Here is a 27,918-nt window from a genome sequence, read left to right on the forward strand (position 1 = left end):
GGACAGACTCGATCGTCAGCCTGTGCAACGTCAAAGAATACCGCACTTCAGTATTCCCGAAATTCGAAAGCAGACCGTATTTCTGTTGTTAGGGCTGCCTGGTGAAACGAAGAAGACCATGAATTGGTCAAACAAGGTTGCAGTTGCCCAACTGTAATTTTATCGATGTAGCTTGCAAATAATTTTTTGCAAACCTTTGGTAAAAGTGACGTTGAATGCGGTCTCTTATTAAGATGCCGGTTCCGCCATGTGCTTTACCATCTAGATTATCGGTGCTGTAGAACGTGTGTCCCCGTATTTGAAAGTTATATTTGCTGGTAAGATGTTGCCAGCAACACCGTTGGCGTTCCACACAGTTATTCGAAGACTAGGCATAGTTTATTTTGACTGCTGAGCTGCAGGCATTTGTAACAAGATGTTTTGGTTTTGCATAAGGGTTTAATGAAGGACATAAATTCCATCATATTTATTTGCAAAGTGATCATCATAGTTTCCATGTTACTTTGTAACTGTCCTGCTGGATGGCCTGCTGGATGTAATCAATTTTCGGATCTAGGTGATCTGTGCCTGATCTTAGAGCACTGGCGTGAGAAATGCCGTTGGTGGTAGTTGGAGGGTCAAGTGATGAACTGGCTGCTTTTGCGAAGAAGACTTCCGGTGTCGTTTGTGATCTCATGTGAACGTTCTGTGTGTTCTGGAAGCGTGCCGTTGTCGCTCGTTGCATCCGACTTTTCATCTCCTTGTAGACTGGACAGCCTCAGTAGTTTGCTGTGTGGTTTCCTTGGCAGATTACACACTTTTTAGTGAGAGAGTCTTCATTGTTTACAAGGCAGGGTTTGGAGCCGTGGCAGTTTTCACAAGCTGCACATACTGACCTGAGGTTGCATTAAGCCCTGGTCTGTCTGTATCCCTAGCAATTTGTGCAGCTCTAGCTCGACCTCGAATAGTAGTTGCGGCTTTTTGTTTTTCATAATGTTTATAACATTTTTTGCACACAAACTGTTTTCTTTTAAAGCCTCTGTAATTTCAGAGGGGGTCACATTGGGTTCTCTTCCCTTAAGCACAACTTGCAAGTCTTTGCAGCTTTTTAGCTGGTACGTGTAGTAATTCTTTTTGGCTTCGTTTAAGTACTTTGTCACTGCTCGAAAATCGTATTCAGTTTTGGTTTGCAGTTTAGTTTCGCTTATATTCCCTTTCATAAGAGGAATAACATGAAAGTTATCTTTTCAACTATTTTGTTTACTAGGGTATTCTTCTCCCGAATTAAAAAAGGTGGCGGCTTAGGTTCAGACTCTTATTAGGGCTTCGTCAAAATGGAAAATCTATTTTCATTTAATGGCTCGAGATTTTCAGGGCCTTTGTTGTTACGGTTTACTGTGGGCTTATTGCCGTCACTTTTTTTTTGGGGGTGTTAGCTTGCGCTTGGAAATATTAATGTAGCGATCCATGCCTGTCTGCATGGCCGAACCCGCTTGCGGAATTGTCTTTTCTCCTCTCGTAGCTTTGTTTTTGCCGTTTTACCCGATTTTTGCACTTGGTTGTGTTGTTGCTTTACCCGCTGCATAAGAAGAGAGTGTAGTCGTTATTGCACTGTTGGCGTCAGAGAACGTTGTAGTTGACTAGTAGTAGCTGTTGTTATAACATTAGATGACAGAAGCTCAGTTGGAGTTTTGCATTGTGGTTTTCGGCGGTCAGTAACGTGCACTTTCTTGCACTTTCGGTTCTAGAGTATTACTCGTGACAGAGTAATAAGCATTATTACGACGTTTGCCTTGCTCTCTCTGAATTTTTTCACGGGCTTCGTCTTGTTGTTTTTGGCGTTGAGTGCGCTGATCCACGTTTTTAATCATTTGTTTCTTGATAGTGCGTAAAGATTAATTAAATAATTAATTAATTATAACTTTAGGTTACGATTTGCGATTGGCATCGCGAAACGCAAAACCTCGCGCTTATAAACATCGAACATTTTCGACTGAGTGAATATTTGCTTTTCCGGAGCGTTAAGCGAACACGTATACACACGACCGAAGAAAATAGTTAGCAGAAAGATATTGAACAATCAGTGAGATTAAAGGTAAATTTCAAGTTGTGGTGAAATTGCCGACGCGCACATACACACACATACATATGAATGTGCAAGAATTTGAGACTTCTGGGGACGAGACTGAAGGCGTCTAATTGGCGATCGAGAAAAGAACCGTGTTCGTTGCTTGTGTAGCAAAACTAGACACAAACAGAAGGCGTAAAATTGGTGACAAAAAAAGAAGAGTGCTCGTTGCTTATGAAGCTTCGTGAAATATTATATTGCTTTTGTAGCAAAATAAAAATCAAAATAAACATTGCTAATATAGGCATAGAGCCCTTTGGCAAAGATAATTTCGACACCTGGAAAATACAAATGCAGGCCTTTTTAGTCAAGAACGACTCGTGGAAACTATGTTGAACGGCGAACTAGAAAGAAGATAAGAACAATCAGGTCAGATAACGGTACAGAATACGTTAATCTTGCCGCTCAGCAAATAACGCACGAGTATTCCGTAGGATATACTCCTCAAAAAATGGTCAAATTGCATATTCACTAGACAAACGGTCGAAGAGATCATCATAAAATCCAAGAAATGCGTATTCGTTAGATACTGCACCGATGACAAAGTTTATAGGATGTACGATGTGAAAAAACAAAATGTTAATTAAAAGCCGAGACGTCGTATTCACAAATCTATTTGGGCACGAGCATATGTAAGTTCAAAGAATTCATTGAACTTCAGATCGATGTCAACATTGAGCCGGTAGCAGATAATCAAACAAAAAAATTAGCAAAATTACAACGAACACATCCAACCAAAAAATACCGAGTCTGAGGACCATGAGTAAAACGTGGTCGTGGAAGGCCAAGGAAGCTGTTAATAGGTAAACCAAGAAGACCCAAATTAATTTACAATCAAATACTTGCAGAGCAGATCGACACACCCAATACGCAGTTTGATTCCGACTCAGAAGAGGTGTTCTACGAAGCCACTTCACTTGCCACGTCCTGATATTGCATTTGCAGTTAGTGCACTGAGTCAATACAATACTAACTTTGGAAAATAACATTGGATTGCTGCGAAAAGGGTATTACGTTACCTAAAAGGCACTCAGAACTACTGCCTAGTTTACAAACGTATAAGTTCGCAGGTGCAGCAATATCGTGGGAATGCCGAAAGCAACGGACGGTTGCATTGTCAAGCACAGAAGCAAAATGTATGGCTCTAACTGACTTATCAAAGGAAGTTGTTCATCTAAGAAGCTTCCTACAAAAAGTTTTGGTCCAACTGAAGACGACCATCATCTACAACGACAATCAAGGAGCTGGCCAACTTCCATGCAACCCCGTGTTCTCCAAACACACCAAGCATGTTGATATCCGCCACCACTTCATCTGAAAGCTGGTTGAAGAAGGAACTATGTATAGATGCCAGCAGACATATTGACAAAGAGACTCGGTACTTCAAAACACAATATGTGCAAGACAGCCTTGGGTATACATCCAGTTGATCAACGCCTTACCAATTGAGGGGAAGTATTGGAAATGCAATTGGCTCCGTATTGATCTACATTCATATATCCTATACAGAACTATTAAAAGTAAAGTCATCGTATAATGTAACTTCCCTAACGATTGTCCTCCTTCTTATTCTCCTCACCGCTATTGCCAAGGAATGTGTAAAACTTAATCTGTGTATCTATTATCCTAAATAAAACTGATAATTCCCTACTCAAGCTAAATTAAAATACCTTGCTAACCGACCTTTTTTTCTACCGAAAACTGTATGCCGCTGTCCAGGACACGAATCTGAGCTAGCTTGTCATCACCACAGCCTGGACGAGTAGGACGAGCGGGAATGTCTCATGCTAGGACTAGCTTTTCTTTCGTTTGAATATAAGATAATGATTTGAACTTTGTTAGATTATTATTTATGTAAAGGCTCTGTGTCTAATATTGAACAACTAAGGATTTTAACGAGATTACTTCAAACTATAGAAATTTATTAAAAAAGCAATTATGATTTAACAATGTTTTAGGATTATTCCATGTCAATAAGAATTAAGGTTTAACATAACATGTTTTGTTGTTGTCCAATTATTCCACTTATTCAATCATCAAATACACATACAACTTTTCCAGTTTCTATGTTTTTTATCTTCATGTAGGAAATATTTCACAAGTATAATTTCTGTTAAAATGTTCTTATTTTCATCGGGATATTAAATAATTTTAAAAACAGGTGATTTAATTTTCTTGAAGGAATTTGAGAAAAATTCATAATTTCATTTATGTCTGTTTTAATCCAAGTGGAAATTTTGATTTTCAACAATTTCTCAGGGTTTATGCTTTCCAAATAATCGTTTTTTAATAATTTTGTGTAGAATAGTCTTGTCAGCTTCATCCGTAATTCATACATTAAATGCTGACTTATTTTAATTAAATTTTTATGGCATTGTTCTGAACACTAATGTGTACCAAATTTCTAATTTGTTTCATCTCTTCTTTATTAAGTAGATCTAACATTCCGAAAAAATATTTGAAAACTGATCCTATAATATTAAGTCGCTAATGTAATTCCTTTAATTACCTTTTAAGTTGTTAAGGAAACTAATTAAACTAATATTAATCTTAGAGCCAAGACCAGCACCCTTGACAAAGCCCCCTAACGCGTTATCGCACTCGAGGGGCCCGCGATCGATAGCACAATCGATAGCGGGAAACGGGCTCAGCGAACGCGACGCTTGACTAAAGTGCGTTCTCTGGTTCCTTAACTCAGTCTCTTTCGCTCCGTGCCGAGAGTGAACGTGTGCTCGAACATCCCTCCAGCACACCACTAGCACACGTACAGATACGCGCAACACTAAAATAGACGTGACCAAGGATACCCATTGTGAGGGCAGCACCAAGGCATCACCCTCTCATGTTGCCACCAGAGGGCGCCGAAAATAGGCAAACATCATCTTATTCATATATGAAGTTTAAGAAGCAATCTAAAATGAATTAATAAATAAACCTGATAATAATGTATTTAACAATGTTAATTGTATATACATGATGTTATTGTTATTGTGATGTTATTCTTTTACTTACGTTTACAGTTGCTTTTTTTTGCTTTTTACAATTTAGCATGCTTAATAAGGATACCCCAGTCGTAAGTGACAGCATTTCAGCACGCGTTCTTTCACTATGAAATGGCATCTAAAAGGTGTTCCGAATTCTATGCACGAGGGTCCGGACTTAAAAGAATGCACCTGTGGCAAGCATCCATTTGCATACATACAAACATATATCACCAGTTTACAATAGAAATTGGCGAAATACGCTATAAAGGCGACCTTGGTTTTCTGGTAAGAAATGGGAACATAACATTTTTTGTTTGGTACCAATTTTTTAAGGTGTTAAAAACGTTTTCGGCACTTTTAATTTTATTGATAGATCGAATTCGTTCATCAAAGACTGATTTTACAGGTAATGAGTTCCCTTTTTGCCGTAAACAAAAAATGTTAAATAAAAATCTTAACGAAAAATTTTTGTTGTATATTTAATTGCGTGAATTAATTTAATTTTTAGGTTTGAGTTTTTTTTTTACATTCCCAGTAAAATACACCTGGATGCTACATATCCATTGTGAAAAACACCCATTTGTCTTGGCAAATTTGCTTGTGTGTTGTTTTGCGTAAGAAGATACGAACCAGAACAATTTATACCCCTTTAATCGTAGACTAAAAGGGTATACTATATTCGACGAAAAATGTGTAACAGGTAGAAGGAAGCGTTTCCGACCCAATAAAGTATAAGTATCCTAATCAGAATCACTTGCCGACTCCGTCTGTCCGTATGAACGCTAAAATTTGGGAAACTATATAAGCTGAAAAGGCGGACTTGGCATGCAGATTCTTCGGCTTCCTGCGCAGCACCATTTTCAGCTGAAGCGCCTACAGTTTTTATGCTAGAAAACAAATTTTAATTGACCTCAAAAAAAGTTTGCCCCTCGCACAAACTCCACCGTCCTCGCAATGACGTCAGAGCCAGGCAATGGAAAATGCAATTATGCATGTGTGTGCGGCAACACTTTGTTAGCCGGAGTAACAACACTTTGTTGTAATGCCAATATTATGTATAATAATATAACATACGGCATATAATATTTATCACTAAGCGATAGCGTGCCAAGTGCCATTTCAAGTGCAAACGTAATATGATCTGCACTCTTAGCATACCGCGTTTCGAGCCGAGTCAGCGTGCTTCCCATAATAATGCCAAGCGTAAGTCAATGGAGGCATCGACAGATTCTGAAATGGCTGATTTGTTTGCTGAGTTTTTCCAAACTACTTATAGTTCGACAGCTTGGTCAAATTTTAACTACCTTAATCCCTTAAATAGGGCAAATTGTATTTTTTCCCCTGTAATCGCCGAAATGCCCAATATTATAGAGGTATTTCTAAATTGTCGGCAATTCCTTAAGCATTTGAACGTATTATCACTTCTCATTTGCAACATTTATGTTCCTCGCTTATATTACCGTGTCAGCATGGTTTTGTTAGGCGTAGATCGACCACCACCAACCTTCTTGAATTGTCATCTATTGTAATAAATGGGTTTAAGAAAAAATGCAGACTGACATTGTATATACAGATTTTGACTCCGTTAACCACTCATTTCTTTTATTTAAATAAGATCAGCTTCGGTTTCCTGGTAATCTATTATCTTGGATTTCATGTTACTTGAATGATAGGACTCAGAGGGTTATATTCAAGAATGCTGTTTCAAAATTGATCCACGTGACATCTGGAGTACCCCATGGTAGTCATTTGGGCCCTTTGCTGTTTACTTTGTTTATTAAAGATCTTCTCTCAATCATAACACATTCTCGTGTACTAATGTATGCTGATGATGTTAAGCTTTGTTTATCATATAATGATATAGCGTCGGGATTTAACTTACAGTCGGATATTTATTGATTTCATGGATGTTGTGAGTACAACCTTTTAAATGTGAACTGCCTTAAATGCAACGTTATGACTTTTTATAGGGGTACTCCTACGTTTATCAGTTACTTTCTTAAAAATACGCCACTTGACCGTATATATTCAGTTAACGCTTTAGGTGTTCTTCTGGACCCTAAACTTAAATTTGACTGCCACATTATGTCCACTGTTAAAAAAGCCATGAGTGTTCTTGGGTTTATAAAGCGTCGTTAGTTAAAAGAATTTGATCCTTATACGACCAATTATTATTTACTTCCCTTGTCCGTCCTATTTTGGAATATCGTTCGTCGGTTTGGAGTCCACAATATCAATTGCACATCGACCGTATTGAGTCGGTACAAAAAAATTTCTCTTATTTGCCCTGCGTAGTTTGAACTGGGATAAAAACGTAAAGCTACCTTCCTACTAGAGTAGATTACAATTTCTTAATTTACCTACACTTGTAAATCGTAGAACAATGCTTGGTACTACTTTTATTAAAAATCTTATTAAAGGAGACATTGATTCTGCAGATATTTCAAACCGCCTAACATTCTATGTTTCTAAGACTAACACGAAATTATTATCCTCTAAATTTGCCACGATGTACATCAAATTTTTGTCTGCACAAGCCCTTTCTCGTTCTATGTAATAACTATAATAAACTTTATCATTTAATTTGCATTTCAACATCTATCCCGGTATTAAAAACTAATATTTTAACTCATATGCTTTATTCAAAGTTGTGCCTTTTATTTTCATTTGTGTCCCGTCTCTATTTGTTTTATGCATGTATCTTCCTCGCGAACTCGCATTTTTTGCCCAAATTGATAAAAGGGCCCCGCGCTTGGTGTCGTTGGGCCACTTGTTTGTACTGCATATACATATATAAAAAGTTTTATATGTGAAACTTATTTAAAAGAGATGAATAACTTGGATAACTTTTTAAGGAAAGAAATGGTCGATTGACTGCTAGAGTCCTTACTGATATGATCGGAACATCAGAAGGATTTGTGAAAACCATTTTGAAAGACCATTTGGGCCTACGAAAAGTCTAATCACGTTTGGTACCGAAAACGCTCAATTTCATGCAAAAAAGTCATCGTTCTTCATGACCATTTCCCCAAGAATTTGACGCTTATCGTTCCGCAACCACAGTATTCTCCTGATTTGGCTCCGTGTGACTTCTGGCTATTCCGAAAACTCAAGAGACTACTCCGGGGAACGCGTTTCCAGTCGATTCGGTAAGTAATCCCCTACTTTGATGATGAAATTGATTCAGGAGAAAAAATAATGAATTTTCACGTTACAAACAAAGTCGCCTTACTTTTTGCCAACAGTAAAGAAGTTGCGAAGCTGCTCCCTGAGCAAACAGCGTTCTTCCTTGTTATACCCTTAAAGAGGGTATAATGATTTCAGTCAGAAGTTTTCAACGCAGTGAATGAGACGTTTCCGACTTCATAAAGTATATATATTCTAGATCAGCATCACCAGACGGGGCAATCTAGCCATGTCCATCATCCGTCTTTGTTGATTACAGTCAGAAGTTTGCAACGCAGTTATGGAGACGTTTCCGACCCCATAAAGTATATATTCTTGTTCAGCGTCACTACACGAGTCGGTCTAGCCATGTCCGTTTTTCTGTCCTTTGCAGGTAGTATATAAGTCGGAACCAGCCGGATCGGACAACTAAATCTTATAGCTCCCATAGGAACTATCGGGGAAAAAATTAAAAAAAAATGATATCTTCGGTGTTTTTTAACATATAACCAGGCTTAGAAGCCTGGAAATAACATTTTTTAATTAGATCTGAATTTCGAATTAAATTTTTTCAAAATAGGACGACTATATCATATAGCTGCCGATTGGAAAATTATTGGTAAAATAATATAAAACAATTATATCTTTGGTGTTTTTTAACATACGAGTATAACCTCCTGTGCTTACTAAAGATGATTATTTCTTATACTCGTAACTGCAAGGGAATACTAACTTAAGCTTGCCGAAGTTTACTTCCTTTCTTGTTTATAGTTGCAGGACCCACAAGACCACATAAGACCAGAGTTAAGATCAATAAAGTCTTTAACTCTGCCGGTAAATCCTGCACATTTGACGTGCACCGAGCCGCAGAGCCAGTAATAGATAAAGGGGTCTTTAGTTTAAGATACAGGACTAAAATTTTTCTTAAAACAGACAAGAGCCATTTAGTAAAGAAAGTAAAATGAAATAAAATATGAAAAAAATCTTAAAGTAAATTTGGCACAGGGATTAAATTCAAAACGCAAGATCGCGAAAATTAATCAAACGTAAGAGAGCACGAGAGAAAAAATATTCTATCGACTTAACGTGGTTTTTGCGACAGTAACAACTTTAAGCACGAACAAATACAATGTAAATCAAGCAAGAGAGAGAGAGAGAAAAAGAGAGTTCGAAAAATACCACCGAAAAAGTCTACCAGAAAAGCAGCAGGTTCCTAGAAAGGGTAAATGACAGTTATAAAATAGAGCGTTAGAGATTGAGGGGGAGGAAAAGAGTTCTTGCAAGTTTAGAGAGCGTAAATTACACAAACATATCTTAAAATAACTATACATACATACAAACGTATGTGTATATGTGTTTACTCGGAGATCTATTTAAAATTTCTAACAAAATTATTAGGCTAAGCGTTCTAAATAAATGAACACAAAACACTCGCACAAAATGACTGAAAAAGACAAAAACTCAGAGCACTAAAGAAAACATAGCTGTTCACAAGCGACGCTAAATCGATATCTTTCCGACGAATAGAGCCTTTTACTCTACGAGTAACGTGTATAAAAAAATTATATGTTTAAAAACACCAAAGATAAGATTAATATAATTTTATTTTCAATATAGTTATCCGATCCGGCTGGTTCCGACTTATATAATACCTGCAAAGAAGAATAAGAGTTTTGGGAACGTTTCAGCCCGATAGTTTTAAAGCTTTAAAAGAACATGTCTAGATCGACTCGTCTACTGATGCTGATCAAAATAAATATTCTTTATGGGGCCGGAAACGTCTTCTTCATTCTGTTGCAAACTTATGACTGAAATAATAATACCCTCTGCAAGGTTATAACAAAAAAACGCGGTAGTCGAGTGTCTTGACTATTAGATACCCGTTACTGAGCTTTTCAATATAAAATTAATGACTGCATTAAAATTGGAATATGCTGTAAAAAATTCGCAAAAAATTCACTGCCTTCTAGTGCGCCGGAAAGACTTTCTCTACCTGTTGCATGTTTTCCAACGTATCTAGTATACCCTTCTATTCTAACGGTTTTAAAAAGGTTCAGTCTTAACATGAGAATAATACACATGCAACACCCACTCGACGAATATTTCGGAAACAAACAAATCGTAGAAGAAACCACTGTCAATTCTTATTTTCAAAGTCGTGCATGTTCGAATGAAATACAAATTTTAAATTTAAAATATAGTACAAGAATAAAAAATCCTAATTACCCAAAAATTAAAAATGTTCTTCTAGATGCATCCTCCTAGTAAAAGGATTCCATCATCACAGCTTTCTGAATTCTAAATCTATGTAAAAAAAATCTAACCAAAAACGGATTTCTAAAGTCGTATGATATATAAAAACAGTATTTTTCATTTCATGCCGTTTAACCCATACCTTAGAGATTGAATGCAGGTAATAGGTATATCATATTCGAGACACTTTTATTTTTCACTTGATACCTTGATCATTAAAATATCATTTTTTAGCCGCTAGCTAGCTAAAACGTTGTATCAAACTATTCATACTTAGAACTCGGAATGAAAGAGTAGTATTTCATAGATACATTCAAAATTACTATGTACTGAGTTTATTCATTTAATAATAAATTAAATGCTTTGAACCAACTGCAATCAATGGTATGTACAAGGTAGAATGTTGAAATTATTTTATTTACCTTCGAGATAAACTCTCTCCTGGCGAAATGATTGCGATTTGTGGATCATTGACCTGGCATGCCAACCGTGCCAAAAAATTTAAAACCGTATCGCAGTACGATTTATCTATAGAGCGGAAAGCATCATCAGCCTTGGTATATGGTCCCACACCTGTATTAATAAAAAAAAATGTAAACCAGTTTAATTTAGAAAGTCATTTTCAATATGAAAGGAAGCTAAAGAAAGGACTATCAGGTACATAAAAAGTTTCCATGTTGAAGTAGGTTGTGCATTATCCCATCCGTATAAGGCAGCCCTGTACTTTTTTTTATTTTTATAAATGACATTTGTGTCTGTATTAATTTTTGGAACTTTCTTTTTTATGCGGATGATCAAAAGATTTATAGGACTGTCAGTACCGCAAATGATTAAGTATTGCTTCAATCTGACTTAGATAGAGTCGGTAAGTTGTGTTCCAAGAATAATATGCCTTTAAACCTTAACAAATGCCACATCGTTCGCTATGCGAAACGTCCTGTAACCATACCAACCTCTTATCACATCAATAACTACTCTCCCTCTGTTTTGAATGAAATAGTTGATCTGCGGGTATTATTTGATGATAAATTGTTGTTTAACGAACCTGAATTTTATATATAACGAAAGGCATATGCAATGTTAGTGTTTGTTAAGCGAAACACTTTTTTATTCCAAACTGTCTAAATACCCTCGTTTGTCTGTTCTAGGGTTCAATAAGCTTCCTTTATTTGGAAAAAGGTTTTGAAGTTTTCATTGCAATCCATGCATTTCAACGAACCGTCTCCACCTTATGCTTGTCAGTGATCCCTGTTTCACACTAGTTCCTTAAAGGATCCCCGTGCAACTGCTGGCATTCTCTTTCATAAAATCTGTTAGTAGGAAATATGTATTGTCCTTGCCTGTTGGGATGAATTAATTTTATTGTTCCTGCAAGGAATCTCCGTACCTTAGTTCCTCTTCCCGGACCATGCTGTCAGGAAAAACTATGCATGCAATTAGCTATTACTAAGGGCTTTGAGAATATTTCATTCCCTGCCTTCATAAAATTCAGATGGAGGGACAAAAAATATTCCCTTAAGAAATATTTTTCAAAACTGTTGATTAATTATAGCCAGATAAGAAATTATTCATAAAGCGTTAGACAATTCTGCTAAGCAGCTCCGATCGTTCCCACGACTGCTATGTGATATAGTCGTCCGATTTTGATAAAAATTTCATTCGCAATTCAAAACCAATATAAAAATGTTATCTCCAAGCGTAGGAGGTTATATGTCAAAAAGCACCAATGCTATAATTTGTTTCATAATATTTTCCCAGCAATTTCCCGATCGTTCCTATGACAGCTATATGATTTAGTCGTCTGATTTTGATAAGATTTAATTCGAAATTCAGAACCAAATAAAATATGTTATATTCAAGCGTAGGAGGTTATATGTTAAAGAACACAAAAAAATATATAATTTTTTTAATTTTTTCACCGAAAGTTCCTATGGGAGCTATAAGATATAGCTGTCCGATCCGGCTGGTTCCGACTTATATACTACCTGCAATAGAAAGAAGTCTTTTGGGAAAGTTTCAGCCCGATAGCTTTAAAACTGAGAAACTGAGAGAAACGGACAGGCAGACGGACGGACAGACGGACATGCTAGATCAACTCGTCTAGTGACGCTGATCAAGAATATATATACTTTATGGTATAAAAAGGGTATACTTAAGGGTATAAAAAGAAGTTTCGGTTTGTAAAAGTACGGCCCATTTGTCGATAGAAAGATATAACGAAATACTATGTACGCCTCTTGAACAAAATTTGTCTTAGTTCCACTGTTAAAACATTATGGCCCAAATTGCTTTTAATTTAGCTTTTGCATAGCTTTTTTCTGTTTAAATGTATCAAAGTTATTAATCAACAAAAAAGGCCACATTTACCAGTTCAGAGCATCTTTTCTGCGTTTCCAACCCATATTTGAAGGTCCCGGAAATTTAAGATGATGTTAGATTAATAGAAATACAGAAAACAACGATAAATAGCTAAATTTTGTGCTGTATATTATTAAAAAGGTATTTTATAGTAACACCACCGTTTACAAAAGGTTTAACATTATACATTTTTTTTTGTTGTTTTTATACCATTGCAGAGCGTATAATGATTTCAGTCAGAAGTTTGCAATTGAGCGAAGAAGATGTTTCCGACCCCATAACGTATATATCGGGTGTTTTTTTTTAGAGGTATAGAACTTTAAGTTGGCATCACTGTTCAAGATGGCGGCCGATTTAACAGCTGTCAAGTGATTTATTCTCAGTTTGGTTTGGCAATTCATCATGAATAGACTCACGCCTGAACAACGCTTGCAAATAGTGCAATTTTATTTCGAAAGTAATGGTTCAGTGCGGAATACGTACCGCGCACTACGTCCATTTTATCGTCGACAAAATCTTCCATCAGAGCAGTTAATTCGATTAACCATGGAACGTTTTCGCACCACGTTTACTTTTATTAATAACTCGCATCCACAGAGACGCCGTACGGTGCGTACAGAAGAAGCTATTGCTACTGTAGAGCGTAGCATTGAGGAAGACCCGAATGAGTCCATCCACCATAGAGCACAGGAATTGGATCTGTGTCCATGCACTTTATGGAAGATTTTGCGGAAGGATCTTGGCTTACAAAATCCAACTCGTGCAAGAATTGAAGCCAAACGATCATCAAGCATGGCGTAGATTCGTCGAATGGGCCAAAAACGATGTTGTCGTTGTTCCCGATTTCCCGATGAAGCGCACTTCTGGTTGAATGGCTACGTTAACAAACAAAACTGCCGCATTTGGAGTGAAGCTAATTACTTTGTATAGCTTATAATTTTTTCTTAAAAATCCCCTTAAAAATTTATAATGCCCTGGTAATTAATCCTTTAAGTCTAATCAAAAAAAAAAAAAAATAGACCGGTTGTGGGTTGTCATACACAAACAGAATTCTGACGTCCTTATCTGACTTGAAAATGTTCTTAATAACGACATTTTTGCAAGGAAATGTAAGGAAATTCCATGAAGGTAAGTATAAATTGCTTAGCCCACTTTGAGCTTTAAAATAATAAATGTATTTATGTAAGTATGGTATGGACACATGTTTGTATAAGTGTTTGCTTTTATACGGAAATTTTGCTGCATTCAAATTCAAGTTTTTTTTCCAAGAATTCGGAAAAGACCAATTCATTCGCCACGTGTGTTTATACTTACATACATAACCGAATTTTTATACATACATATGTATTTAAATATATAGAGGAACATAAATATCTAAAATATAATTTATCTTTCTAGTGCACCCTTACACAAATACTTATTAAATAATGAAAAAACATCACCTTAGATATAAATATTTATAAGCTATACAAAGTAATTAATATAATAAGAGAACAAAGCCTGTAAATAATTACACATTAAAAACATATCCCATATATATACAATTTAATAAAAGTATAAAACTATTACAAACCAAATATTATTATTTAAGCAGTTTTTTGGGAAGGATATTCAATATTGTATTTAGCTTATTTCAAAAACGATTTAGCTCATTTTTCCTTTAAAAAAAAGCTAAAATGTTCATTTTTTGATCCCAAATTCAGATAAAATAAATATAAAAATGTTAATATATATATCCAAATAAATTCATAAATTAAAACCAAAATATACTTGAAAATGGAACGAAATCAACTCATTTCACCCTTTTAGTTCCTACCATTTCGTTCTAGAATCAAGAACATTCAGCTCAAAATGAGAACATTTGTGCTTACACGGTTTTATGAACGAATGTTCTCAATTCAAGCACAATGTTCTTGGTTTTTAGTTTTTTACCAGTTACTTGTAGAGTATTCTAGATTCGTTGAAAAGTATGAAACGTTGGAAACATAAAAGTATGGCCGCGCCAACTCTTACGCCCACAAACCAATTTGTGGCGCCTACAGTTTTTATAATAGAAACAAATGTTTACTGAAATGTATTTGCCTCATCAATACCTATCGACTGACCAAAAAAAAATGCTACGCCCACACACCGCACAAAACTGTGGTAGTTACAGTTTTTATTCTATAAAATTTGTTGTTGCTAATATGTATTTGTCTCATTAATACTCTCGATTGACCTAAAATATTTTTTTCATGTCCACCTTAACGCCCACAAAAAGTTTAAGCGCTTAAATATGTCTGCCTGCCACATAACATATTCTGAAAAGCTTTCAGTTTCTTCAGATTTGTTGGTGGCATTTCTCGTATATATCTGACTTTTTACCCGTCCGCGCAGATTTCCGACAAGGTTATAACCTTACCCAGGTACTCCACATGGGTTCGCAGGAACTGCGACTTTTTTAATTTTACCTGCAGTCTGGCTTGCTTAAGTTTTTCGAATATAGCACGAAGGTTGTGCCAGTGAAAACAATGATGACGTTTGTATAGACATAACAGATCTTACCCAACATCACGTCGATCATTCTCTGAAACACGGAAGGTGCATTCTTCAAGCCAAATAGAAAACGCAAAATTTCATTCTTCCCGTTTGGGGTAGAAAAGGCGGTTTTTGGTATGTCCCATTCCTTCATATAGATTTGATGGAAACCCGTCGTTAAGTCAAGAGCTGTGAACATTTTCGCTTAACTGGAAAGTGCTTATGTTTTCCTGGGATCGATATTCGAGAATGCGACGTTTAAACCCTTGAAATCGACCATATCTTTATTTCTACAGCTTAAACTCGAAATGTTTTCAGTAAACGCGTGCATCCTTTAGCTACATATCTTAGGGTTAATAAAGTTATTATTCGCACCATTGTCTCTAAGAAGATTGACCCAATCTTTCACGTTAAACTATAGTATAGTACTCTAGAATGGCGTCGGCCATAAAATTTACTTCGCTAATATTGTTTACTTCACCCTCAGTCAGAGATGTCACAGATTTGGGGATGGTTGGTTTGAAAACTTACCCATGAACCCCTTTCCTTTTTTCGGAAAAATTTGCGAAAATTGACCAGGGCTGAATACATACACAAAATATCGAATATTGAATAATTATAGAATTTTACTTGACTTATTTTGAGCATTTTCCAATAAGTTTTACACTTAATTTACGATTTTTTTGATTTTTAAATAAACAAAAAACAAACAAGATTTTATTTTTCTTATCCGGCAAAAAATATGACATTTTTCGCGATAGTGCTAACTTTTACAAAAGCGGCATGTTTTTATAAATTTTCTCAATAACTCCAACTTTTTTGAATATAAAATTCTTAACAAAAATAGGTTTTATTTGTAACAACAATACTATGACAGTAGTATAAATAATTCGGTAACACAACATTTCGATAACTACACCGAAATTTGGTATTTTAAAGTTCGAGAAAATTTGTACCACTGAAAGGTTGAACGGATTGAAACTGCCTTAAATAGAACGTGGTGTCTTTTTATAGGGGTACTTCTACGTTTATTAGTTACATTCTTCAAAATACGCCACTTGACTGATTATATTTAGTTAGTGATTTGGGTCTTGTATTGTTCGTCGGTTTAAAGTCCATATTGACTGTATATTGAGTTTTCTTCTTTTTGCCCTTCGTAGTTTGAATTGGGGTTAGAACGTAAGGACACCTTTCCACCAGAATAGATAACAATTGCTAATTTACCTATACTTGTAAATCGTAGAACAACGCTTGGTACAATTTTTAAGCAAAATCTTATAACAGGTGATATTGATTCTGCCGAACTTATAAACCGCCTCACTTTCAATGTTTCTGTTAGTCTAACAAGAAATTATTATCCTATATTTTTTTTATTTTTAATTTGTTCATTCTGTTGTTTCTTTTTTTTTCTTTTGTGTCCATCTTTATTTGTTTTATGTATCTGTCTCGCATTTTTTGCCAAATTGATAATAGGGCCCAGCGCGTACCAAGCACGTGCTTGGTGTCGTTGGACCACTTCTTTGTACCGCTCGAAGTGCATCAACGTCCATCATATTAAGTGGACATTTCATGAAGGCGTAAGTTAACTAAAAATTTCCACTGTACTAAGAGTACTTAACGTGTAGACAAAGTAACTCTTCATTGCAGTGCCCGAAATATAAACCGAGCGGTATGCCTTGGCCCAAACACAATAAGTGGATTTGAACTCAAGTCTATGAGCATAAACCTATATAAACGACTGTCCGCTACAGCTGTCGGCAGCGCAGCTACAAGACTTAGTTTTTCTTAGCTCCTAAGAAGTGAAATAAAATCAGAATCCTATAAAAAAAATATTAAAACATGAAATAAAATCGAAATGGTTACAGTACTATAGTTTTTAGTTTTTGAAACTATATTAATGGTTTGTACTTCCCTTGCAATGCTGAATCCCGTGTGTTATCAAATGACTTCTTTCGATTTTCAACGGAATCCAATCCTGGACGCTTTACCGAGCTTTCTTGCATTATTTCCTCTTCAGTCGAATCAACTTTAGTTTCTCGATCATCCTCCTTAATCCGATGAAGCTCCCATTTTATAATAACTTCTGCTAAGTCCACAGCTAGTTTCTTATGTTCAATGGATGCTGTAGGAGGAAATCCCAGGCGCTGCATATAATTAATCAAGTGTTGCACTAATTGATGTCTAACAGGAAAATATACCTAAAATATAAATCCCATACAAAACATGAAGTTAAAGAAAAAATTAAATTATTCTTACTTTATAATGACGAATTATAAGTTGTAAAATATGGAATAACTGCTGCATTGCATGGCCTTCTTCAACGATAATTTTTTTTGTCCAATGAGTCAGCATAGTGTTTCCGTCTTCCATTCGCAATGGCATAGCTGGTGTTAGTACATCAAGTGCTTGTTTAACAATAGATCTGGCCTCTAACGCATGTCCTTTCAGCAAAGAATGAAATACTTGTAAGACTATTTTCTTATGAATTGCTAATCTAGCGATTATATGCGCAAGTAATAAGTGACCATGATATCGTGCAGTAGGGTCCACTGAATTCTTGCTGAGTAAACAAGGCCAAGCAAAGGTCATAAGACGCCTTAGCTTATTTCCTTGGCGTTTGTTATTTGCATCCCCATCATGTATATGCTGAGATGCACGTTCTACCAATAAGCAAGCTAGCTGAAGCAGAGCAATTCTCACTGCATCGTCATATTGCTTATCTGGGTCAAAAACTTTATTAATAAACACGGAAACAATGTTTTTTTCGTCTTCTTGATATGGGGTCGGCGGTGCTCCAATTAGTTTATTTCCTTCACCTTTATCAAAGCTTACAGTAAAACATGGAATAATTACGGCGGTAATAATTTTAGCCTTTAACTCTTCCGATATTATATTACTATTAAAAATTTCAACAAAGTAAAAAAAGGCATTTCGTTTCCAATTCACAGTAAAGCTTTGAGCAACTGTATTATGCAAAAAGTCTCGTAAGAAAAAGACATCCGGTATAAATCGAATGCACAATGCCCTTAATAATTGAAAAAGCAGTTCAATGTCATTTGTATTGTTAGAAAAATAAAGCAAAAGTATTTTTCCAATTAAATGCCATAAGTCACAAACTACATCTTCTGAGCACGTGGAGTTTAAATCACTCTGCCAACAACTTTTAAGGGTATCAACAATATCCTGTCGGGTCGGAATCCATTGCTCGTCTAATTCCATTATTGTAAAAATGATTAAAACGGCTTGGTGCTGAATTTTGTACTTATGCGTTTGAGGAAATTCTGTGCAGATATTTAAGTAAATTAATAATTTATTGTATTTACTGTTTTTTATAGCTGAACAAAATGGTGTTCCCATTTCGTGTTTCAAAATATATATAAAAAACCGACTCCATTGGGAATCAACCATAATAGATTCAGTTAAAAATAAATCTACGGTTTCGTCTGGGAAGCGTTGAAGAAACTTCAAAAGAGCTTCCCGATAAGGGCTAGATGCCTCAATCATCAAGTTTTCTTCGGTTTTTAAGACAAGCTGGCACAATTTTTCAATATATTTTACTGAGGCCGAGATATGGAAAAACATTTCAATTAATATGACAATTTTCTGTTCATACTCTCCACCTTTCGATGATGCAAAGAAGTTAACGTTTGCATTTGTGCACTTGTAGTCACCAACAAATGTTTCAATAATTTTTGAGCAATGTTGCAATATTTGCTCACTTAATTTCTCATTAAACATTTGTGGAAATAACTGAGTAAAGTACGACAATCGTTTTATTGCTGGTATAGATAAATTCCTGTGATCACCTAGTTTCAATAGCAGTGGACGCATTACTGATTGTACCTGCAAATATTAAAACAAACATAAATTATTATTATTTTTAAAAAGGCACGGCATATGAATTTTATTATTTAAATACATCTGAAACAATTATAACTCTGAAGTATATATATATTCTTAATCAGCATTACTAGACGAGTCGATCTAGCCATGTCCTTTTGTCCTTCCGTCTCTCTCTGTCCGTCTGTTTGCCCCTTTCTACGCAACTAGTCTCTCATATTTAAAGGGTTGGAAATTTCTTTAAAGTCTTCTTTCTTTTGAAGGTAGTGTAAAAGTTGGAACCAGCCGGATCGGACAACTATATATTATAGCTCCTATAAGAACTATCGGGCAAAAATTAAAAATAATAAGTAAACTTCCTTTCTTGTTTTAATTGTTTTAAATTTCGAAATAAATTTTATCAAAATCGGATGGAAAATTGGTGGGAAAATAATATGAAAAACGTATATCTATGGTGTTTTTTAACATACAACCTCCTACGCTTGGAAATATCATATTTTCGAATTAATATTTAGCTTAATATATAGCCGTCATACGAACAATCGGAAAATTGGTGGCAAAATAATATGAAAAATGTTATAAATTTTTATTTTAAATGTTCAATTAAATTTCTGTCGGTACAAAGAAGCAACGCGTACTTCTCTCTTAAATGTAAGCTCTGATTAAGCGCGGTCAATTACCCCCAACAAGGTGTAAAAACGACCCTACTTTCGGTCGATAGCCAAAGAGCAACAATTCAAAAGCCCCCCACCATCAGTTTTGACCCCTGGCGCACCAACAACATGCAACGGTAAAACTTCTGCATCCGCACGGCCATACATACCGGACTAGATAGATACATCCATATCAAGCGAAAGCTTAGCTCGCAGAATACCGCAGTATGTAACAACTCTAAAATAAACCTCGTCTAAATAAAAAACAAATTACTCGGGAGATCCAGCAGCAATAGATTTGCGCTTCTAGCAGAAAACGTATCAGAACAGGCTCAGGAGACCCAACCAAAACCTAAGCCACTACCAATTTACGTTAGGGACGGGGACGGAAACTTTCATGTTGTTCCGGTCACAAAAGAGGATATCCATAAATCCAAGCTTCAGACCAAATCTAAAGAACATTTCCGAGTTGTATCCAAATACCTGGAGGAAGCTAGGGAAATATACTAATGCACTGAAGAATAATCGTGGAAGAGCCACATAAAAGGAACGGCCCACTGCAATTTACAAATTGTCAGGAGTATGTACACACCAGGGTATACTGTTCACTTTGAACCAGCCCTGCCAACAAAGAAGACCCCAAAAAGAAAAAACGCGTTAGTTGACAAGGTACTCACACGGCAACTACAGGGACTGCCCAATCTACGAGAAGATGAAGGAACGCATGCGAAAAGTGACAGCAACGCGTCATCAGACTACACTTACTCGCGTAAGACGCCGGAAGTATTTTTCGCAACGGCTGCAATATCCTCATTTGGTCAACTAAATACCCAGAAAGGCTTCTCATACGCCGATGCCCTTCGAACAGGGACGGAAAACACACTCCAGTCTAATCTAGGAAACGCTCGTCAGATCCAAGTACAGTCACACAGCACTCTAGAATCTATGGTGGTCACCAACAAACTAAGTATGATGGAATTCGTGTCATTCATGAGAACGATCATGCAAACACTAATTCAAAACCAGAACATGGTGTTACAGCGACTTGCAGCTAAGCAGTCCAAATAACAGATGGCAAATTTACGAATAACAATGTGGAACGGCAATGGCATTCCACGGCACAACCTTGAAGTAACACAGTTCCTGAATGATAATCATATCGACATTGTGCTACTGGTAGAGACGCACCTCATAAACAAATACAACTTCCAAATAAGAGGCAACACTTTCTACCACACAGACCATCCAGATGGTAAAGGCCACAGCGGAACCAGCATTCTAATCAGGGCATGCATCAAGCACCACTTTTACAAAATAGTTGCAACTTATTACTTGGAAGCCATGTCTATCAAAGTGCAGTCAGGCACCGAAAACCTCACCATAGCCGCTCGAATGTCATTTGGCCTTTAAAATGTCCCCGCTACTTTCCAAAGATGTATGAACAATTTATTAGAAGATTTAATCTATAAAGATTGTTTAGTATATCTAGATGATATTATAATTTTTGCTAATGCCAATTTAAAATTACAATTAGATAAATGTAAATTTACGGAAAAGGAAACCGAATTCACATTGTCATATAGTAACCACTACAGGTATAAAACCAAATCCGAAAAAATAAGTGCCATCATAAATTTACCCGTACCAAAGACCCCAAAGAAATTAAATCATTACTAGGACTGTGTGGACTTTATCGGAAATTTATACCGAAACGCATCAAGCACCACTTTCACCAAAGGTTTGCAAATAATTATTTGCAAGCCACGTCTAATAAAGTGCAATTTTTGAAAGACAATTTAAGGACTTATACAAAACGCTTGGAGATCGCTTTAAAGCTGCAGGAGACTATAATGCCAAACATGCGCGCTGGGGATCACACCTTGTGACTCCCAAATTAAGGCTATTATACAGTACAATCATAAAACCGAACAATAAATTTAACTATGTTTCCCCTGGCATATCCACATGCTGGCAAACAGACCCCAGGAAAGTTTGAGACTTAATAGATTTTGCGGTGAGAAAAAACCATCCCCGCAATATAATAAGCGACGAAGCCCTTTGGACCTGTCGTCAGACCATTCGCCATTACTAATAACTCTTTTTGTAAGCTCACATATCTCATTAAGCCCTCACTTCAAGATTGAAGCGCATCGACTGTTCTACCGATACTCTTGAAGAACTATTCGTGAAGGCATCCACCCCAAAGCAGGGACGTGCAATCCAACCACTTAAAAAGTAATCTGCAAATTGAAGGGCTAGTCCTAGAAAAGAGGAGCCTGCGACGTGCCTGGCAAACCAACAGATCGCCGTCATTAAAACAACATCTTAAGGAAGCCACTCGCACACTAAATCGTGCTCTAAAGTAAGAAACAGAAAATGCACGGCTGCGATACATTAAAAAAATTTCCGCCAACCAGTACAACACATCCTCTTTGGAGGGCTCACCCAAATCTCAGCTCTCCGATTGAAACTGTCACAGTCAGCTGGGTCCACAGCGACGAAGATAGAGGCGAAACTTTTGCTTCACATCTCAGAAACGTCTTCCAGACGAACCCTGCTACTGGTTCATTTGTCCTACCACAAAGAAGACCTCAAAAAGAAAAAATGCGTTAACTGCCAAGGTAACAAAACGGCAAACTGCAGGGGCGCCGGAAGTATTTTTTGGCACGGCCGCAAGGTCGTCATATGGTCAACTAAATACCTAGAAGGGCTTCTCATACGCCGATACGAATAACAATGTGGAACGGCAATGGCATTCCACGGCACAACCTTGAAGTAACACAGTTCCTGAATGATAATCATATCGACATTGTGCTACTGGTAGAGACGCATCTCATAAACAAATACAACTTCCAAATAAGAGGCAACACTTTCTACCACACAGACCATCCAGATGGTAAAGGCCACAGCGGAACCAGCATTCTAATCAGGGCATGCATCAAGCACCACTTTTACAAAATAGTTGCAACTTATTACTTGGAAGCCATGTCTATCAAAGTGCAGTCAGGCACCGAAAACCTCACCATAGCCGCTCGAATGTCATTTGGCCTTTAAAATGTCCCCGCTACTTTCCAAAGATGTATGAACAATTTATTAGAAGATTTAATCTATAAAGATTGTTTAGTATATCTAGATGATATTATAATTTTTGCTAATGCCAATTTAAAATTACAATTAGATAAATGTAAATTTACGGAAAAGGAAACCGAATTCACATTGTCATATAGTAACCACTACAGGTATAAAACCAAATCCGAAAAAATAAGTGCCATCATAAATTTACCCGTACCAAAGACCCCAAAGAAATTAAATCATTACTAGGACTGTGTGGACTTTATCGGAAATTTATACCGAAACGCATCAAGCACCACTTTCACCAAAGGTTTGCAAATAATTATTTGCAAGCCACGTCTAATAAAGTGCAATTTTTGAAAGACAATTTAAGGACTTATACAAAACGCTTGGAGATCGCTTTAAAGCTGCAGGAGACTATAATGCCAAACATGCGCGCTGGGGATCACACCTTGTGACTCCCAAATTAAGGCTATTATACAGTACAATCATAAAACCGAACAATAAATTTAACTATGTTTCCCCTGGCATATCCACATGCTGGCAAACAGACCCCAGGAAAGTTTGAGACTTAATAGATTTTGCGGTGAGAAAAAACCATCCCCGCAATATAATAAGCGACGAAGCCCTTTGGACCTGTCGTCAGACCATTCGCCATTACTAATAACTCTTTTTGTAAGCTCACATATCTCATTAAGCCCTCACTTCAAGATTGAAGCGCATCGACTGTTCTACCGATACTCTTGAAGAACTATTCGTGAAGGCATCCACCCCAAAGCAGGGACGTGCAATCCAACCACTTAAAAAGTAATCTGCAAATTGAAGGGCTAGTCCTAGAAAAGAGGAGCCTGCGACGTGCCTGGCAAACCAACAGATCGCCGTCATTAAAACAACATCTTAAGGAAGCCACTCGCACACTAAATCGTGCTCTAAAGTAAGAAACAGAAAATGCACGGCTGCGATACATTAAAAAAATTTCCGCCAACCAGTACAACACATCCTCTTTGGAGGGCTCACCCAAATCTCAGCTCTCCGATTGAAACTGTCACAGTCAGCTGGGTCCACAGCGACGAAGATAGAGGCGAAACTTTTGCTTCACATCTCAGAAACGTCTTCCAGACGAACCCTGCTACTGGTTCATTTGTCCTACCACAAAGAAGACCTCAAAAAGAAAAAATGCGTTAACTGCCAAGGTAACAAAACGGCAAACTGCAGGGGCGCCGGAAGTATTTTTTGGCACGGCCGCAAGGTCGTCATATGGTCAACTAAATACCTAGAAGGGCTTCTCATACGCCGATACGAATAACAATGTGGAACGGCAATGGCATTCCACGGCACAACCTTGAAGTAACACAGTTCCTGAATGATAATCATATCGACATTGTGCTACTGGTAGAGACGCATCTCATAAACAAATACAACTTCCAAATAAGAGGCAACACTTTCTACCACACAGACCATCCAGATGGTAAAGGCCACAGCGGAACCAGCATTCTAATCAGGGCATGCATCAAGCACCACTTTTACAAAATAGTTGCAACTTATTACTTGGAAGCCATGTCTATCAAAGTGCAGTCAGGCACCGAAAACCTCACCATAGCCGCTCGAATGTCATTTGGCCTTTAAAATGTCCCCGCTACTTTCCAAAGATGTATGAACAATTTATTAGAAGATTTAATCTATAAAGATTGTTTAGTATATCTAGATGATATTATAATTTTTGCTAATGCCAATTTAAAATTACAATTAGATAAATGTAAATTTACGGAAAAGGAAACCGAATTCACATTGTCATATAGTAACCACTACAGGTATAAAACCAAATCCGAAAAAATAAGTGCCATCATAAATTTACCCGTACCAAAGACCCCAAAGAAATTAAATCATTACTAGGACTGTGTGGACTTTATCGGAAATTTATACCGAAACGCATCAAGCACCACTTTCACCAAAGGTTTGCAAATAATTATTTGCAAGCCACGTCTAATAAAGTGCAATTTTTGAAAGACAATTTAAGGACTTATACAAAACGCTTGGAGATCGCTTTAAAGCTGCAGGAGACTATAATGCCAAACATGCGCGCTGGGGATCACACCTTGTGACTCCCAAATTAAGGCTATTATACAGTACAATCATGAAACCGAACAATAAATTTAACTATGTTTCCCCTGGCATATCCACATGCTGGCAAACAGACCCCAGGAAAGTTTGAGACTTAATAGATTTTGCGGTGAGAAAAAACCATCCCCGCAATATAATAAGCGACGAAGCCCTTTGGACCTGTCGTCAGACCATTCGCCATTACTAATAACTCTTTTTGTAAGCTCACATATCTCATTAAGCCCTCACTTCAAGATTGAAGCGCATCGACTGTTCTACCGATACTCTTGAAGAACTATTCGTGAAGGCATCCACCCCAAAGCAGGGACGTGCAATCCAACCACTTAAAAAGTAATCTGCAAATTGAAGGGCTAGTCCTAGAAAAGAGGCGCCTGCGACGTGCCTGGCAAACCAACAGATCGCCGTCATTAAAACAACATCTTAAGGAAGCCACTCGCACACTAAATCGTGCTCTAAAGTAAGAAACAGAAAATGCACGGCTGCGATACATTAAAAAAATTTCCGCCAACCAGTACAACACATCCTCTTTGGAGGGCTCACCCAAATCTCAGCTCTCCGATTGAAACTGTCACAGTCAGCTGGGTCCACAGCGACGAAGATAGAGGCGAAACTTTTGCTTCACATCTCAGAAACGTCTTCCAGACGAACCCTGCCACTGGTTCATTTGTCCTACCACAAAGAAGACCTCAAAAAGAAAAAATGCGTTAACTGCCAAGGTAACAAAACGGCAAACTGCAGGGGCGCCGGAAGTATTTTTTGGCACGGCCGCAAGGTCGTCATATGGTCAACTAAATACCTAGAAGGGCTTCTCATACGCCGATACGAATAACAATGTGGAACGGCAATGGCATTCCACGGCACAACCTTGAAGTAACACAGTTCCTGAATGATAATCATATCGACATTGTGCTACTGGTAGAGACGCATCTCATAAACAAATACAACTTCCAAATAAGAGGCAACACTTTCTACCACACAGACCATCCAGATGGTAAAGGCCACAGCGGAACCAGCATTCTAATCAGGGCATGCATCAAGCACCACTTTTACAAAATAGTTGCAACTTATTACTTGGAAGCCATGTCTATCAAAGTGCAGTCAGGCACCGAAAACCTCACCATAGCCGCTCGAATGTCATTTGGCCTTTAAAATGTCCCCGCTACTTTCCAAAGATGTATGAACAATTTATTAGAAGATTTAATCTATAAAGATTGTTTAGTATATCTAGATGATATTATAATTTTTGCTAATGCCAATTTAAAATTACAATTAGATAAATGTAAATTTACGGAAAAGGAAACCGAATTCACATTGTCATATAGTAACCACTACAGGTATAAAACCAAATCCGAAAAAATAAGTGCCATCATAAATTTACCCGTACCAAAGACCCCAAAGAAATTAAATCATTACTAGGACTGTGTGGACTTTATCGGAAATTTATACCGAAACGCATCAAGCACCACTTTCACCAATGGTTTGCAAATAATTATTTGCAAGCCACGTCTAATAAAGTGCAATTTTTGAAAGACAATTTAAGGACTTATACAAAACGCTTGGAGATCGCTTTAAAGCTGCAGGAGACTATAATGCCAAACATGCGCGCTGGGGATCACACCTTGTGACTCCCAAATTAAGGCTATTATACAGTACAATCATAAAACCGAACAATAAATTTAACTATGTTTCCCCTGGCATATCCACATGCTGGCAAACAGACCCCAGGAAAGTTTGAGACTTAATAGATTTTGCGGTGAGAAAAAACCATCCCCGCAATATAATAAGCGACGAAGCCCTTTGGACCTGTCGTCAGACCATTCGCCATTACTAATAACTCTTTTTGTAAGCTCACATATCTCATTAAGCCCTCACTTCAAGATTGAAGCGCATCGACTGTTCTACCGATACTCTTGAAGAACTATTCGTGAAGGCATCCACCCCAAAGCAGGGACGTGCAATCCAACCACTTAAAAAGTAATCTGCAAATTGAAGGGCTAGTCCTAGAAAAGAGGAGCCTGCGACGTGCCTGGCAAACCAACAGATCGCCGTCATTAAAACAACATCTTAAGGAAGCCACTCGCACACTAAATCGTGCTCTAAAGTAAGAAACAGAAAATGCACGGCTGCGATACATTAAAAAAATTTCCGCCAACCAGTACAACACATCCTCTTTGGAGGGCTCACCCAAATCTCAGCTCTCCGATTGAAACTGTCACAGTCAGCTGGGTCCACAGCGACGAAGATAGAGGCGAAACTTTTGCTTCACATCTCAGAAACGTCTTCCAGACGAACCCTGCTACTGGTTCATTTGTCCTACCACAAAGAAGACCTCAAAAAGAAAAAATGCGTTAACTGCCAAGGTAACAAAACGGCAAACTGCAGGGGCGCCGGAAGTATTTTTTGGCACGGCCGCAAGGTCGTCATATGGTCAACTAAATACCTAGAAGGGCTTCTCATACGCCGATACGAATAACAATGTGGAACGGCAATGGCATTCCACGGCACAACCTTGAAGTAACACAGTTCCTGAATGATAATCATATCGACATTGTGCTACTGGTAGAGACGCATCTCATAAACAAATACAACTTCCAAATAAGAGGCAACACTTTCTACCACACAGACCATCCAGATGGTAAAGGCCACAGCGGAACCAGCATTCTAATCAGGGCATGCATCAAGCACCACTTTTACAAAATAGTTGCAACTTATTACTTGGAAGCCATGTCTATCAAAGTGCAGTCAGGCACCGAAAACCTCACCATAGCCGCTCGAATGTCATTTGGCCTTTAAAATGTCCCCGCTACTTTCCAAAGATGTATGAACAATTTATTAGAAGATTTAATCT

General features: G+C 37.3%; 1 protein-coding gene across 3 annotated transcripts in view; it reads right to left on the bottom strand.

Moving 5' to 3' along the window:
• The window catches only part of LOC108036172 (transcription-associated protein 1), a 223,684-nt gene that overhangs the window by 30,766 nt on the left and 165,000 nt on the right, over nt 1–27,918 (bottom strand). For all 3 annotated transcript variants that reach the window (XM_050889734.1, XM_050889733.1, XM_050889735.1), the window contains 3 exons: nt 17,641–19,227; nt 17,296–17,582; nt 10,932–11,081 (listed from right to left, as the gene is read on the bottom strand). In XM_050889734.1, the coding sequence (XP_050745691.1) occupies nt 10,932–11,081; nt 17,296–17,582; nt 17,641–19,227 (2,024 nt within the window). The remainder of the gene's footprint in view (nt 1–10,931; nt 11,082–17,295; nt 17,583–17,640; nt 19,228–27,918) is intronic.

Source organism: Drosophila biarmipes, unplaced genomic scaffold (genome assembly GCF_025231255.1).
Source record: "Drosophila biarmipes strain raj3 unplaced genomic scaffold, RU_DBia_V1.1 ptg000005l, whole genome shotgun sequence".
NCBI classification, from domain to species: Eukaryota; Metazoa; Arthropoda; class Insecta; order Diptera; family Drosophilidae; genus Drosophila; species Drosophila biarmipes.